This window comes from Rhinichthys klamathensis, unplaced genomic scaffold (genome assembly GCF_029890125.1).
Source record: "Rhinichthys klamathensis goyatoka isolate OS25496 unplaced genomic scaffold, OSU_Roscu_1.1 h1tg000254l_1, whole genome shotgun sequence".
In the NCBI taxonomy this organism is placed as follows: domain Eukaryota; kingdom Metazoa; phylum Chordata; class Actinopteri; order Cypriniformes; family Leuciscidae; genus Rhinichthys; species Rhinichthys klamathensis.
Genome location: NW_026606776.1, coordinates 1,040,935 through 1,054,125, shown reverse-complemented (window position 1 = coordinate 1,054,125; position 13,191 = coordinate 1,040,935). Strand labels below are relative to the sequence as shown.

Here is a 13,191-nt window from a genome sequence, read left to right as displayed (position 1 = left end):
ACGTTTTCCCGCTGTTTGCACACAATAACCATTCTCCTACATTGGTTCTTTATTTGTTTTAAACAGCAGTCTTAATATTTTTCCATTTCTGGTCATAATTTGGAGACAATGAGCATATGAACCGTTGCTTATATTTATCACGCAGTAAAAATGCCCCTCCCCGCGCCCAAAACCAGACGTCTGTGAGTGAGAATCCGAAACAAGGGTTGGTGGGACGTTGACCTGCTCCACTTCACAGACGCTGAGTGAAAGGAGAATTTTAAAATGACGGGACACTCATTTATATGACACTTTGTTCAACAGGAAGAACAGCTCATCCCGCACGTCTACGTCATTGCACATGCGCAATCCTTTCAGTTTCGGTTTTCAATCCGATCGAGTTTTTACATGTCCTCTCGATCGGATTAGAAGAGGAATAAACCGCCCCTTTCAATCCGATCGAAATTTCATCGATTAAGGTGTTTACTTGAAGGCATTTCAGACCGATTGAGCCGTCAATACGATTACTAATGGATTATTTGGTTGCATGTAAACGTAGCCATTGTGTTTTACAGGGTTCCGACTGCTACAACTAGTGCTTCCAAGAAAGAAGACGAGACAAGAAAGTCACTGGATTTGGCAAAGTTTGTGGCATTAGATGTTCAGAGTTTAGTTTGAGGTCCTTACTAAGAAGTAAATGGGATATCCTTGATGTTCTGCTTCATTTTCCGGGTCATGTTCCATAAAATCATCTGGAAATTCTGACCACAAACCCAACACACATTTTCCTCTATTTTCTTTGGTTTTGTCTGTGCCTTTGTTTGAATAAGCTACCACTTTGTTTCACGCCGTTCTATTATCTTAGTGTTGTTCATTTATCCATCCCTAAACATGACATGTAAAGCCAATTGTGGTTACTTGTTTTACCTGTTAGCCAGATGCCTCGTCCGTGTCAGAATAATCTGTGAAGTGGACCAGACATCATGCCAATAGTACAGTCTGACTCTGCAAGACTACTTTAAGACCTGCTGAATTGAATATGAAGTACAAAATGCTTTAAATCTAGTTGTAGACTGACACAAGATACTTTTTACTGTATTTTTGCTGTCCACAGATTATTTTCTGATGCCTGGCCAAAACACTCTCTAATTAAAATGTATTCAGCAATACCAGTAACATCTTCAAGCTGTCAACAGTGTGGTCACAGCGGACCAGCAAAAAATGTCTACGCCACTGAAGGAGACACAGCACTGTCATAATTTTCCTACCAGTATCATTTGGTTTTAGTTCTGGCATTTAACTGGTGATTCGTCTTCAGTGGAGAAGCCATTAGTGTTATTTTAAAGACATTAGAGTTCCTGGGAAGGACGGCTCTGCATGTCTTGTCTCCAGTGTCTGTCAGTAAAACTAAAATTGACCACCAATCACTGCACTTGTCATGGAGACTTGTCTATTTTCTGGTGATGTTCTGCTTGTGTGAGAAGGTTATTATTATTATTATTAAAACATGTTTTAGCTAGCATTCTAGAGCACATTGTTGGTCACTATTGGTTGATCAGTTTTTCTTTATTAAAAATGTGTCTATAAATATGGATTTAGCATTAGTGGGACATCAGGTAAATGTCTTTTAAACATCAGGAACTAATTGAAAGCAAGTCGATTCATAATTAATAATTGCCACAATGATATTTCTCATGCTGAGAGGTAGGACACTTGTTCTGATTGATTACGATCATTAAACACTGCTATTATGAGCTAACATGTCATGAACCATGTTCATGTTCTGACAGCCTCATTGGAGTGCTATAGCACAAACATAGGATTACATACGGTAGCGTATGTGTTGTTCTTGTGATTGGTTTTACATGACTTCTAACTAAATCATGGTGGTCTAAGCTGATTTAAATGATAGATCAGCTAGACTACAAGCTTGTGTGGCCACAAATGACCTCAAGATAGACCACTTTGCACCAGTACCATACCAATGCACTGACCACCTCAAGCTTAATTTTTTTTTCAGCAGGGACATAATTCATTTTTCCAAAATTCTATTTTTAAGAATAAAATTGCTTGAAGTATATTTTCTCAATTCTATAAACCACTGTCCCTCTTTTGCTGATGATCTATCCCACTTTAACTTAAATAAGTGTTCTGTCACAAATCTACCAAAAACTTCCCACTTTTTCATAGTCCACCTTGACCAAATCAGTAAAAAAAAAAAAAAAAAAAGAATTATGGTCAACTGACTTTTATAAGTAAAAGTGGAAAAATAGATGTTTGATATAAATTGAATAACTCATATAATTATATTATTAATCAATTAATATAAACATCAATTGTAATTGGCCATATAAAAGATTCGGTGTAAGAATAGTGTGTGTGTGTGTGTGTGTGTGTGTGTGTGTGTGTGTGTTTAAGTACTCCACGTGTGCTGAGTCTGACGTACCGTTGACAGGCAGTAGAGCATTGCTGCTCAGTTTCAAAAGACTGGACACATCAGGGTCCGAGAGTCCAGACTTGTAATGCGCCTGCTGTTTGTCTCGCGTCTTGGCAGCCGCCGGTTGCGGTGCAGGGGGAGAGCAGCAGCAGCAGCAGGGCTGATAAAGAGGAGGGCAGAGACAGACAGAGGGCAGGACTGGCAGGGTGCGGCTGCTTAGCATCTGAGCTCGGGTCACTTCCATTTCCATCTCAACTGAGAGCCGCGCGCCACTGTGCAGTAGTCAAACAGCCGAGCCGGGAGCCAGAAACCGCTGCGGGGACGCGCACTCTGACCGCGACTCAGCGCAACCAGGGCCCGCCTGCTGGCGACTCTCAACGCGCGTGCCAAGATAAACGGAACTTCTCTATTTATTCCCCCTGTCTCCGCTTGGACCGAGAGAAAGCGAGTTTTACAGACCTGAGAGGAGGACTGACGAGCTGGCACCATCCTCTCCGTCAACCAACTGCCTGAGGAACCCAACGTCTGCCGGGGTGTCTTTCCGTGCGTAAAAGGATGGTGAGCGCCAGGTGTCCTAATAGACTGGTCCTCCTCCCCCTCCGGTGATCTTGCGCGGGGACTGAAGCTGAGATTTGGGGGAGGAGGGTCGCTTTACCATCATCTTCACCATCTTTGACACTCCATCTTTTGGAGTGCCCGCTGGCACCGGTTGGCATGAGACTCTCCACAGCAGCGGCGCTCCTCACCGGCTTCATCTTGGCTTTCTCGCCTGCGTACGACAGCTGTGGACCGGGCAGAGGTTACGGCAAGAGACGAACTACAAGGAAACTCACGCCTCTCGCCTATAAGCAGTTCAGTCCAAACGTTGCCGAAAAAACGCTGGGAGCCAGTGGGAGATATGAGGGGAAGATAACTCGCAGCTCCGAGCGCTTTAAGGAGCTGACGCCCAACTACAACCCAGACATTATTTTCAAGGATGAGGAGAACACAGGTGCGGACCGCATGATGACGCAGGTGAGACAGACGCACGCGGGGTCCATGAAATGGTCTATGAGAGCAGTTCGCTCGGCTAATTGATCATTATCACTCAGTTGAGATTTTTATCCAAAAGGACTGAAAGGGATTGTTCTCCCAAAAATTGTAATTCTGTCATTATTACTCACCCTTATGTTGTTCCAAAGACTTTCGCTCATCATTGAAACACAAGTTGAGATCTTTTTGATAAAATCCGAGAGCTTTCTGTACTATGCTGCGCAACTGCCACTTTGACACTTCAAAAAGTTTATAAAGAGATCATAAAACTAATCCATATTGAATTGAGTGGTTTAGTCCAAAATTTCCGAAGATTGCTTTATATGATGAACATATTTAATTTAGGCTTGTATCCACATATAAACATTCATCAACTCACACATCAGTTGTGGTAAACAGAAGCTCAAGCATGATCGCTTGACGTGCGAGAACCAATGAGGTTCATTCTCGTGTTACGCATCACGTTTGAGCTTCAGCAAGAACCAATAAGTTTTGTTCTCATACATCAAGCATATTTGTTTGTGCTTCTGATTATGTTCCTTGGTCAATTTGGTTGTGCTTCTGATTATGTTCCATGATCAATGATAAAATGAACTTTATGAACTTTTTGAACCGTCAAAGTGGTAGTTGCGTAGCTGTCAATGGAGAGTACAGAAAGCTCTCTGATTTCCTCAAAAAGATCTTCATTTGTGTTCCGAAGATGATCGAAAGTCTTACGGGTTTGGATTGACATGAGGGTGAGTAATTAATGACAGAATTTTCATTTTTTTGTGAACTATCCATTTGAAGTACACTTGTGGTTAAAGTGATCATTAAACTCTTTACCCTCCCTCATGTCATGGCAGCACCTGAATACGAGGATATGAATCCACCTGAATATGAGGACCAATGTTGATTTTGGTGTGAACTATCCCTTTAAGCATTTTTAACAATGAGACAATGGTGGTAGTTCATGGTACAATCAGGTTTGAGCCTACAGCCTTCCTACACCACCCTCTGCCTCTGTGCAGTTGTTTACTATTACTATATACTACTATTTAATATACAGTAAAGATCCATAGCATTAGTCCAGGGTACTGCAACATAGGTTAAAAATTGCAGTGGGCGTCAGAAAAGGTACAGTAGTTCTCTTGAGATAATTCAGAGAATATGGTAAATAAGGTCTGCAAATTATTAGTTTAAACTTTCATCAAAAGTGACTTCACTTACAGTATAACGCCTGGGTCAACAGGTGATGGAGGGTCTTTACTATCAGTGAGGTTTGAACCTACAACCCTAAGTTTCCGGCCCAGATCTTTAACAGACAATACTGCACTATTTCTAATGCCATTATTTAGTTTATACAGTGTCCTTTCTTCTATGCGCAATAAATCAGGCTACTGTCCTATCCACAAATGGTCAAAATTGTTGTGGACTTCAATAAAGGTGTTTTGAAAAGTTGAGAAAAATCCTTGAAAGAATTCTGAGGGATGTGTTCAAGAAAGACTTTCATTCAAAGTGACTTCACTTATTACAGGGACAGACCCTCTGGAACAACATGTGGTTTATTGTCAGTAGGCTATGTTGAGTTTATGACTGTGGGGTTCGTACCTTCAACTCTTAAGTTACCAGCCCAGATATTTGCAGACTGCGCTATACCCGTGTAGTCACTAATCAATGGCCTTTTTGAGGACCCTTTGCTCAAGTCACTTTTCTTTTACTACTGTCTCATAGGTGAAAAATGGTGGTGGAATGTATGTGGGGATAGAGACCACAGTTTTTTTCCTTGGGTTCATTCAAGGTTTCAGGTCTTTCAGTCTTCACAACAGAGAATATGGGGGCAGGTTTCGTCAAATTAAAGACACAGTAGTCGTCAGGTTATTTTATAACCACATATTTGAACTTTCTCCCACGGGGCTCTCGCTCAATTTATGTGAAAGAATGAACGCAAAAAGGGGTGACTGTCAATAAAATGGAAAGGAAACCTGAAACGTTTAATTAAAACAGTGCCGTAGCTGTTTTAAGCACGATTGGAAAAGAAAACATTAAAACTGCCCTTGTAGATTGAGCATGACCTGTGACTGTTTTAATGTTTATCCGTATGCTTAAACACGACCGCTCGTGATTAACGACATACACCCCCCTTTTTGAAGCGTCAGATATTTTTACGACGTTGATGTGGTCCCGAGCGGAATTTATTTGACTCCAATCTCCCCCTCACCTAAAAGTATTTATATCAGCTCCTTTCCTCTGAATGCCCACACGTTAATGTCCACGAGAGCCATGTGGGAACTGAGGAGGGGCTCATAGATCTCACCCCGTCTTTACCTGTCACCTCTCCGGCGAGCGCCGCGTTCGTTTACCTGACCTTCAGGCGATTTATGAGGGCCAAACTGCGGCGACGGCTGGAGACAACCTCTGGTCTGTTTTTCCTTTTTATTCTGTGTTATTTTTTTGTTTGTTTTCGTAGCGTACGTGTGTAAAAATAGCCGGCTTCTCGTGCATTTAAGCCTTAATTACACACATATTTTTCTCCACCTTATTTTTGATTCAGCGGCGCGTGGCCCCGGCGCTCATACAGGCGCGAGTGTTCAGGCCCCCGTGCCGTCGGTGCGCGCGGGGTGAATGTTTGTGTAGCCCGCGGTTAGTGTGAAGGCTCTCCTCCTGAAAACCCGTCGATCTACGCTTTGAAAGCAAAACTAACAGAGTTCACGGGCTGATTTATGAAGTCCAGTTCACTTTTGCGACCACAACGAAAAAAGCTGAAATCCACACCGCTATGTGAATAGGCATCTATTACAGCTCGCCGAGACGCTATTCTTATCATCCAATCCGGAGACATGCTTGGAAAAAAAAATGTCTTCATAAATATCTATATTTGTATTCTTAAAACTAAAAACTCACATTTTTCCATTCAGATTCTGAAATGATGCCAAATGTACATATTTGTAGTTAACCATAAACTAGTGTTTCCTTTTGCAGGTCACAATAAACCGGTTCTACAGTCTTAGAGTTGATCAATCTTGGCCTTTTTATGAATCACTGGAACTCTTCAAGGTCCAGGAGCTCATTGTTTCAACTTTTGGATTGGGGAAACTGAAAGGGATAGGCCTACTCACCCTCATGTTGTTCCAAACCTTTATGAGTTTGTTTCTTCTGTTGAACACAATACAAAAGAAGATATTTTAAATAATGTTTGTAACCAGACTTTTGACGGTAGTCATTGACTTCCATAGTAGGAATGAAATATGGAAGCCAATGGCTAACGTTGACTGTCTGGTTACTAACATTCTTCAAAATATCTTTTTTTGTGTGGACAAAAAAATGCATCTAAAGTGAGGATGAGGGTTTTGTTCTTTAAGGAAAAATTCTCCCACTCATTCTGTTGTTCCAAACCTGTATGACATTTCAAAGGAGATGTTTTGAAGAATGTTCACGCTGCTCTATTCCATATAATGAAAACATTCACTAAAAATGTTAGTCTTTGCTGTAGAATTCTATTCTTATTTGTGTGTCTGCATATTCAAACTTCCTGATTGGTTGTGTGATGTGCGAGAACCAATGGTGTTTGGCATCTGATGTCAAACCTGGAGTGCTTTGTCTTCACCTGCAAGTTGATGAATGAAATTGTGAATATCCATATATTTTTGTGAAAATGAAACAAGAATGAAATATGAGATCTATCCAGGGGTGATTTTTGTAGATCATCCCAGAAGTTCTCATCACCCTATCTTAGCCTCAGACGTCACGAGACTTTCACCCCGGTTCCTTCAACAAAAACCAATAGGATTTTTCCATTGGCATGTAGATTGTTGCAGGAAATAAGCTCTGTAACCAATAAAAGTTTATTATTCTTACATGTTTTCTTCAAGAAAATCTTTACAAATGAACACAACCTTTAAAGCCTAAATCCAATTTTCAGAAGTAAAAAGCTAAAGTTAAGCTATAAACAAATTACACCACGGTTGTATGACTTCATGGTTGTCTCTAATAACTCTTTCAATCTTTATTTAAAATCTACAAGTTGGAAAGTTTGAGTTACAATAGTTTACAAGAGCGTAAGTAGAAGCTGTAAAAGTGGACTAGTGAGTCGAATAGTTTTTTTCGAGACACACAAAAAAACGCCCTTAACAAGTGAGGTATTACTGATGTATTTTATGTTGTAGAATAAAACGTGAAAATATCTTGAGCTTGTGTTCACCAAAGACCTTATTTCAGGCATTTAGCCAAAAAACCCATTGTCTCCCAGATAATGGAACTCATCTCTGGGTTTTAGGACTCATTCCTGCAGCACTTTATAGTACAGACTTTTAGTGAATACTTGACATTTATGATACATTTCATTATGGTTTTTATTTTAAGTCGATAGTACCTGGTGTGAGAAAGAGCAGTGTGAACATTCTATAAAACATCTCTTTTTAGGTTTCATGGAAGAAAGCAAGCCATACAGGTTTGCACGTTTGCATACAAGTACGAGTGTGAGAGAGTGCATTATCATTGTTGATGCTTTGACTGTAGTCTAAGCATTTGCTCGTGTACGTGTTTTGGTTTCAATGACCCTCAGAGACTCAACAGAAAAACCAAACACACCGGCACTAATTTTTTCCAATTTCCATTCCTCTCCCAGCCTGGACTGTGATGGTCCAGTATCCACTGAGACCAAGCACAGCTCTGAGAGATTCCTAATAAGCACAGAGACATCAAATCACTGAGCTTAGACTAAAACAGATAGTCCACAGAGCTTTAGGGTAGCTATTGAGTAGAAAGGTGGGTCTACAATTCAGAGAACAGAAATAGATGGTTTGATGGCACAACTATGTAGTGAGGACTTAGAACGGCGACATCAAAGAATCTCTGCCGTCACTCAGTAAGCAATTTGTGACCACTTAGTTGGTGGTTATCCAGTGACCTTGCATGTCTCGTGGCCTCTGGTTGAGACAGGGATTTATCAGCCCACGGGCTGAGTGTGTTTGTGCTAACCACAAATGCGTCAGTTCTACAAATGGCTGTCAGGATTATATTTGCCAGTGCTCACCGCGTTTCTCACCTAGCAACTGCTTGCCACAGTCTTTTTGACATGAGGATACTAAAATCCATATTTCTTGCAAGAAAACTCACAAATTCAAGACAATGCATGGCCTTGTGTTCTTTCTTACTCAGGCACGCAACGCCTCCTTCTGTTTGTTTAATTGGTAACTTATGTATCAGAGTTCAGCATTCAGCTGGGTTTAAATACTGTCAGACTGGTCATTTACGCTACATAAACCACCAGAAGTACATTTTTATATATTTCCTTGTGAGACATTGTGACTGATTTTGAGTTGCTGTTGTCACAGACACTATAAAAATGTGTCACCGTAATCATGGTTACTGTAATGTTTTACATGACTCATTTCCGTATAGCTCACATTAAATGCATGTAAATGATTAGCCTGGAAGGACAACAGATCATAAAGAAAAATTAAACTAGAATAATCAGGCACTTGCTGCTTTAGCTGCCTGGCAGAGTTATTCGATATACTATAAAAGATTTATCAATATTTTGAATGTTTTATTTTTATTTAATTTTTTTTCCATTTTAGATGAATTTTTTGTATTTTTTTATGTTTTTTAGTTGTTATGCTTTTTAATACATTTTTAGTTGTATACTTCAAATTGAACCAAACGAAAATTATAATTGTTGCATCGGCAAGTTTTTTAAAATATTTTAGTGTATTTAAAAAAAAAATTCATGTTTTTTAGTTATAGTTAACAGTAATAATAACCCTGTTATCTGGTAATCATTTGATCCCTTTTCATAGTTATTGTTTCTCAAATGTTTTGTTTTTTGTCTTTTGCAGCGCTGTAAGGATAAACTGAACTCCCTGGCCATCTCTGTGATGAACCTGTGGCCTGGCGTGCGTCTGCGTGTGACAGAGGGCTGGGATGAAGACGGACATCACTCTGAAGAGTCTCTGCATTATGAGGGCAGGGCTATTGACATCACTACCTCGGACCGCGACCGGAACAAGTACGCCATGCTGGCCCGTCTGGCAGTGGAGGCCGGCTTCGACTGGGTCTATTACGAATCCAAAGGCCACATTCACTGCAGTGTCAAATCAGGTGAGAGATGAGCTGTGTGTTTGTGTTGGGGTTGTGCATGGGGGAATAGGGCAAGTGAAAAACAGACTAGTCCTTACAAATGAAAGGTTGGAAAAGGAAGGAAAGCAATCATGGTAGGATATTAGCATGTGACTTGTTCATTAGCAAGTCACCGTGAAACACCATTCGCATTTTATTTCTGAGCAAAACAGGATATTCAATGAGAAAAAAGTGCAGTTGGGACTTTATTTTATTTATGGGGAATTAGTTGGATTGATCAAGGATGCGTTAAATTGATCAAAAGTGACAGTAAAGGCATTTCTAATGTTACAAAATATTTCGATTTAAAATAAGTGCTGTTCGTTTGAACTTTCTATTCATCAAAGAATCCTGAAAAAAATTATCATATAAATAATATAACATAATATTAAGCAGCACAACTGTTTTCAACATTGGTGATAATAAGACATGTTTGCTTGAGCAGCCAATCAGCATATTAGAATGATTTCCGAAGGATCATGTGACACTGAGCAATGATGCTGAAAATTCAGCTTTGATCACAGGAATAAATCACAATAGGCTATATAAAAATATTTAAATATAAAATAGTTAAAGAGATTCCGTAGACGACAGAGATTTTGAACTGTGATAATATTTTACAATATTACTGTTTTTACTGTATTTTTGATCAAATAAACACACCCTTGACAAGCGAAGCGGAACGTTTTTAAGATGGTAAATAGGATAAAGTTTGATTTCATGTTACTTTTAAAACTTTTTTTAATCTAACCAAAACTAACAAAGCTTCTCACAGCCGTGTAATGTGAGAAGATGAGGGCAAGAGATGGACTGTGAGAGCATACAGAAGGAATCGCATTAGACTCATGTTTCAGCACAAACTGTGGGTTATGGGCTTTCTAATGAAGCGAGCCGTGCTTGATTCATCTTGGGATCGTTTCTTTGCTTCACATGATGACTATTAAAACAGCACAATCTTGCAGCACTGGGCCGTCTGATGAATGCACGCACTCCTCTGTTCACCATTTCTAACATTTACTTTTACCTTTCCTACTTTTCTAGCTGTGCTTCACCTTGATTCTTATTTCCATGCAAGTCTGCAGACTTCATGTAGCTTTAGCATCGCTCATTTAGCTTTTAGCATACATGCTATTTAATCTTTTCTAGTAATTTCTATTAATCAAACAGGGGGGGGGGGGGACTGTGGGTGAAGCAGATTGACAATTAAATATTCTTATATCTTCTATTATATATCTCCAATTATATAATTTTGATGTAAAGTAACAATATAGCAAAAAAAGTCATAATATTGTGAAATGCATTAGCCATTTGCAGGCTCACACAGAATCATCTGCTCAACGCATAAATATAAATGTAATCTGCACACACAGAATTCCCTAAAAACGCCACAGATTTGGCAGAACACTCGTCAATCAGAAACTTCTACTGTTTTTGAAGATTTCAGCCAGCAATTAAGATATGAATAAGCACCCACGTTTAAAGCATTTTATCATCTTTAAATCCATTCTGCAGATTGTCCTTTCGAATAGTCTGCAGGTTGCGTATAAGCCTTGCTATTTGTTGTTTTTTTGGCCCACCTTTTATACAGGTGTGATTGACTATTTTGTCTATTTACATACATTGAGTTTCATAATAAAATCTTTAATATTCATCATCTGTTTCTCTGTTTTTCCTTTTCCCACCATTTTCTTTCCTTTTGTTCCTTTTCTCCTGTCCTTCCTGCCCAGATCGTTATGCAAGTCAGCTGACATGATCAGAAGAAATACAGGGTTTTTATACCTAGCTTATGTGTATATATATATTGTTATGTATATTTTGTAATTTGTACAAAAACATAGAGTCTAAAGAGGCAATATTGCTGGCAGTGCCAGTCAAGTCAGAATCAGTCCACTAGGAGGCACTCATACACCAACATCCCAATGAAGAGGAAGTTAAAGGCCTAGTGATTCGCCACCCTGGCCAATCACTTTGAGGATGCCACACTGATCCTATTTACCAACTCAACCAATTACTGAGGCAAACACCGTAGGACCAACCAATGAATGAAGGGTCGAAAGGCCAGAGGTATATCAGTGAGTCAGAAGTGAAGATTAGAAACAGGGCATTGAATCCATTTCCTTAATGAATCATTTTCTATTCCTTTCTTTCTCTTTTCATTCCTCTCTTCCATTCCTTCCTCAATCTTCTCTTCAGAGCACTCAGTGGCAATAAACACGGGGGGCTGTTTCCCTGGAGAGGCTCTGGTGACAATGGAGGACGGCACACATAGACCAATCCGAGACCTGCGAGCAGGAGACCTTGTTCTGGCCTCAATGGGAAGTGATGGGACTGGCGACCTCGTCTACAGCGAAGTCCTCACCTTCCTGGACCGTAGCCCCATTGCCCAGAAGCACTTTTATGTGATCAGCACTGAGGATGGGGCCAACGTCTCCTTAACAGCAGCTCATTTACTGTTTGCCTGGGTTGGAAACTGCTCTAGAGGGGGCCAGCCAATGCCGGGTGCCCTCCGGGCGATATTTGCCAGTGATGCCCAGCCAGGGCAGTGTTTGCTGATCGTCGATGAAGGGGAACTCAGGAAGCGTGTTTCACGGATCACTCGAGTGGAGGTGCGGGAGGACCAGGGGGTTTTCGCCCCACTCACTGCCCATGGGACTTTGGTGGTGAATGGCGTGGTCACCTCATGTTACGCCGCGGTGAACAAACAACGGCTAGCTCACTGGGCATTTGCGCCTTTACGCCTGTTGTACAGCTGGACCGGCCCGGATCGGATCCTTAAGAACGGCTTACACTGGTACTCTCATGTCTTACTCTGTGTGGGAAAACTACTGCTAGACTCAGAACTTTTCCACCCTTGGGCCTTAGAAGAAAATGAAAGATGATGTATTGAAAAGAAATGCCGAGATGGGTGAAAAGAGTTGACTGAATGCTCAGGGTTTGTGACTTAAGGGGATAGTGCTGAGTTAGACGAAATGGAGACTTTTTTAGTTACTTAATAAAGGTGAAGTGTGTAACTCACGCCATGGACCCTTTTCAGGGTTTGCAGGAAGTCGTAGTTGGTTAAACTTCAATGTGGTGAACGGGAGATGACAGCAAATATAATTTTTGCACTCCCATTTGCTCAAATGCCAAAAGAAAACCCCACAATAGTGTTTCCACAACATTCGAAAAAATGAAGAAAAAAATGGAGTGATTGATTGCAGCAGTCAGAAGAGAGAAAAATGCCATAAATTTGCCATCACTCCCTCTGCCGTTGTATTAGAAAAGCTCACACAGCAACATTAACTAGGTTTTTGTATTTTAATAATTTAAAGCTGCCCTATTATGTTTTTATGTTTTCAACTTTCTTTAGTGTGTGATGTTGCTGTTTGAGTATGAAAAGGTCTGCAAAGTTACAATGGGAGTTATTCTCCTTCAACAATCAGCACTGTTTCTAAAACTCCTTTAAACGCCTCGATTGTAGTCTTGAGTTTTTTTCCGAGAACGAACATGTTACAAAATCCCTCATTTAAATAATTCCTACCCAAGGCATATGCAAAAAAAGAGGTCGAGGCCTGTTTGAGTTGCATTAATAGTGTGTTAAAACTTGCAGTTATGGTAAGGCGCGTGGCATTTCTGAAACGGTTGACCAATCACAACACAATGGT

The 13,191-nt window shown here is 40.4% G+C and overlaps 1 protein-coding gene across 1 annotated transcript; it reads left to right on the top strand.

The window, feature by feature from the left end:
• Nucleotides 1-2,468: 2,468 nt before the first annotated feature.
• ihhb (Indian hedgehog signaling molecule b) lies at nt 2,469-12,510 on the top strand. Its single transcript, XM_056266927.1, has 3 exons — nt 2,469-3,430; nt 9,268-9,529; nt 11,741-12,510. The coding sequence occupies exons 1-3, from the start codon at nt 3,131-3,133 to the stop codon at nt 12,424-12,426; spliced, it is 1,248 nt and encodes a 415-aa protein (XP_056122902.1). The 5' UTR covers nt 2,469-3,130; the 3' UTR covers nt 12,427-12,510.
• Nucleotides 12,511-13,191: the final 681 nt, after the last annotated feature.

Bases quoted from the DNA above. Each gene is read 5' to 3' on its own strand.
- ihhb (XM_056266927.1), top strand. From the start codon at position 3,131: ATGAGACTCTCCACAGCAGCGGCGCTCCTCACCGGCTTCATCTTGGCT. The intron at 3,431-9,267 runs GTGAGACAGACG...TGTCTTTTGCAG, and splicing joins CGGACCGCATGATGACGCAG to CGCTGTAAGGATAAACTGAA. The intron at 9,530-11,740 runs GTGAGAGATGAG...TCTTCTCTTCAG, and splicing joins TCACTGCAGTGTCAAATCAG to AGCACTCAGTGGCAATAAAC.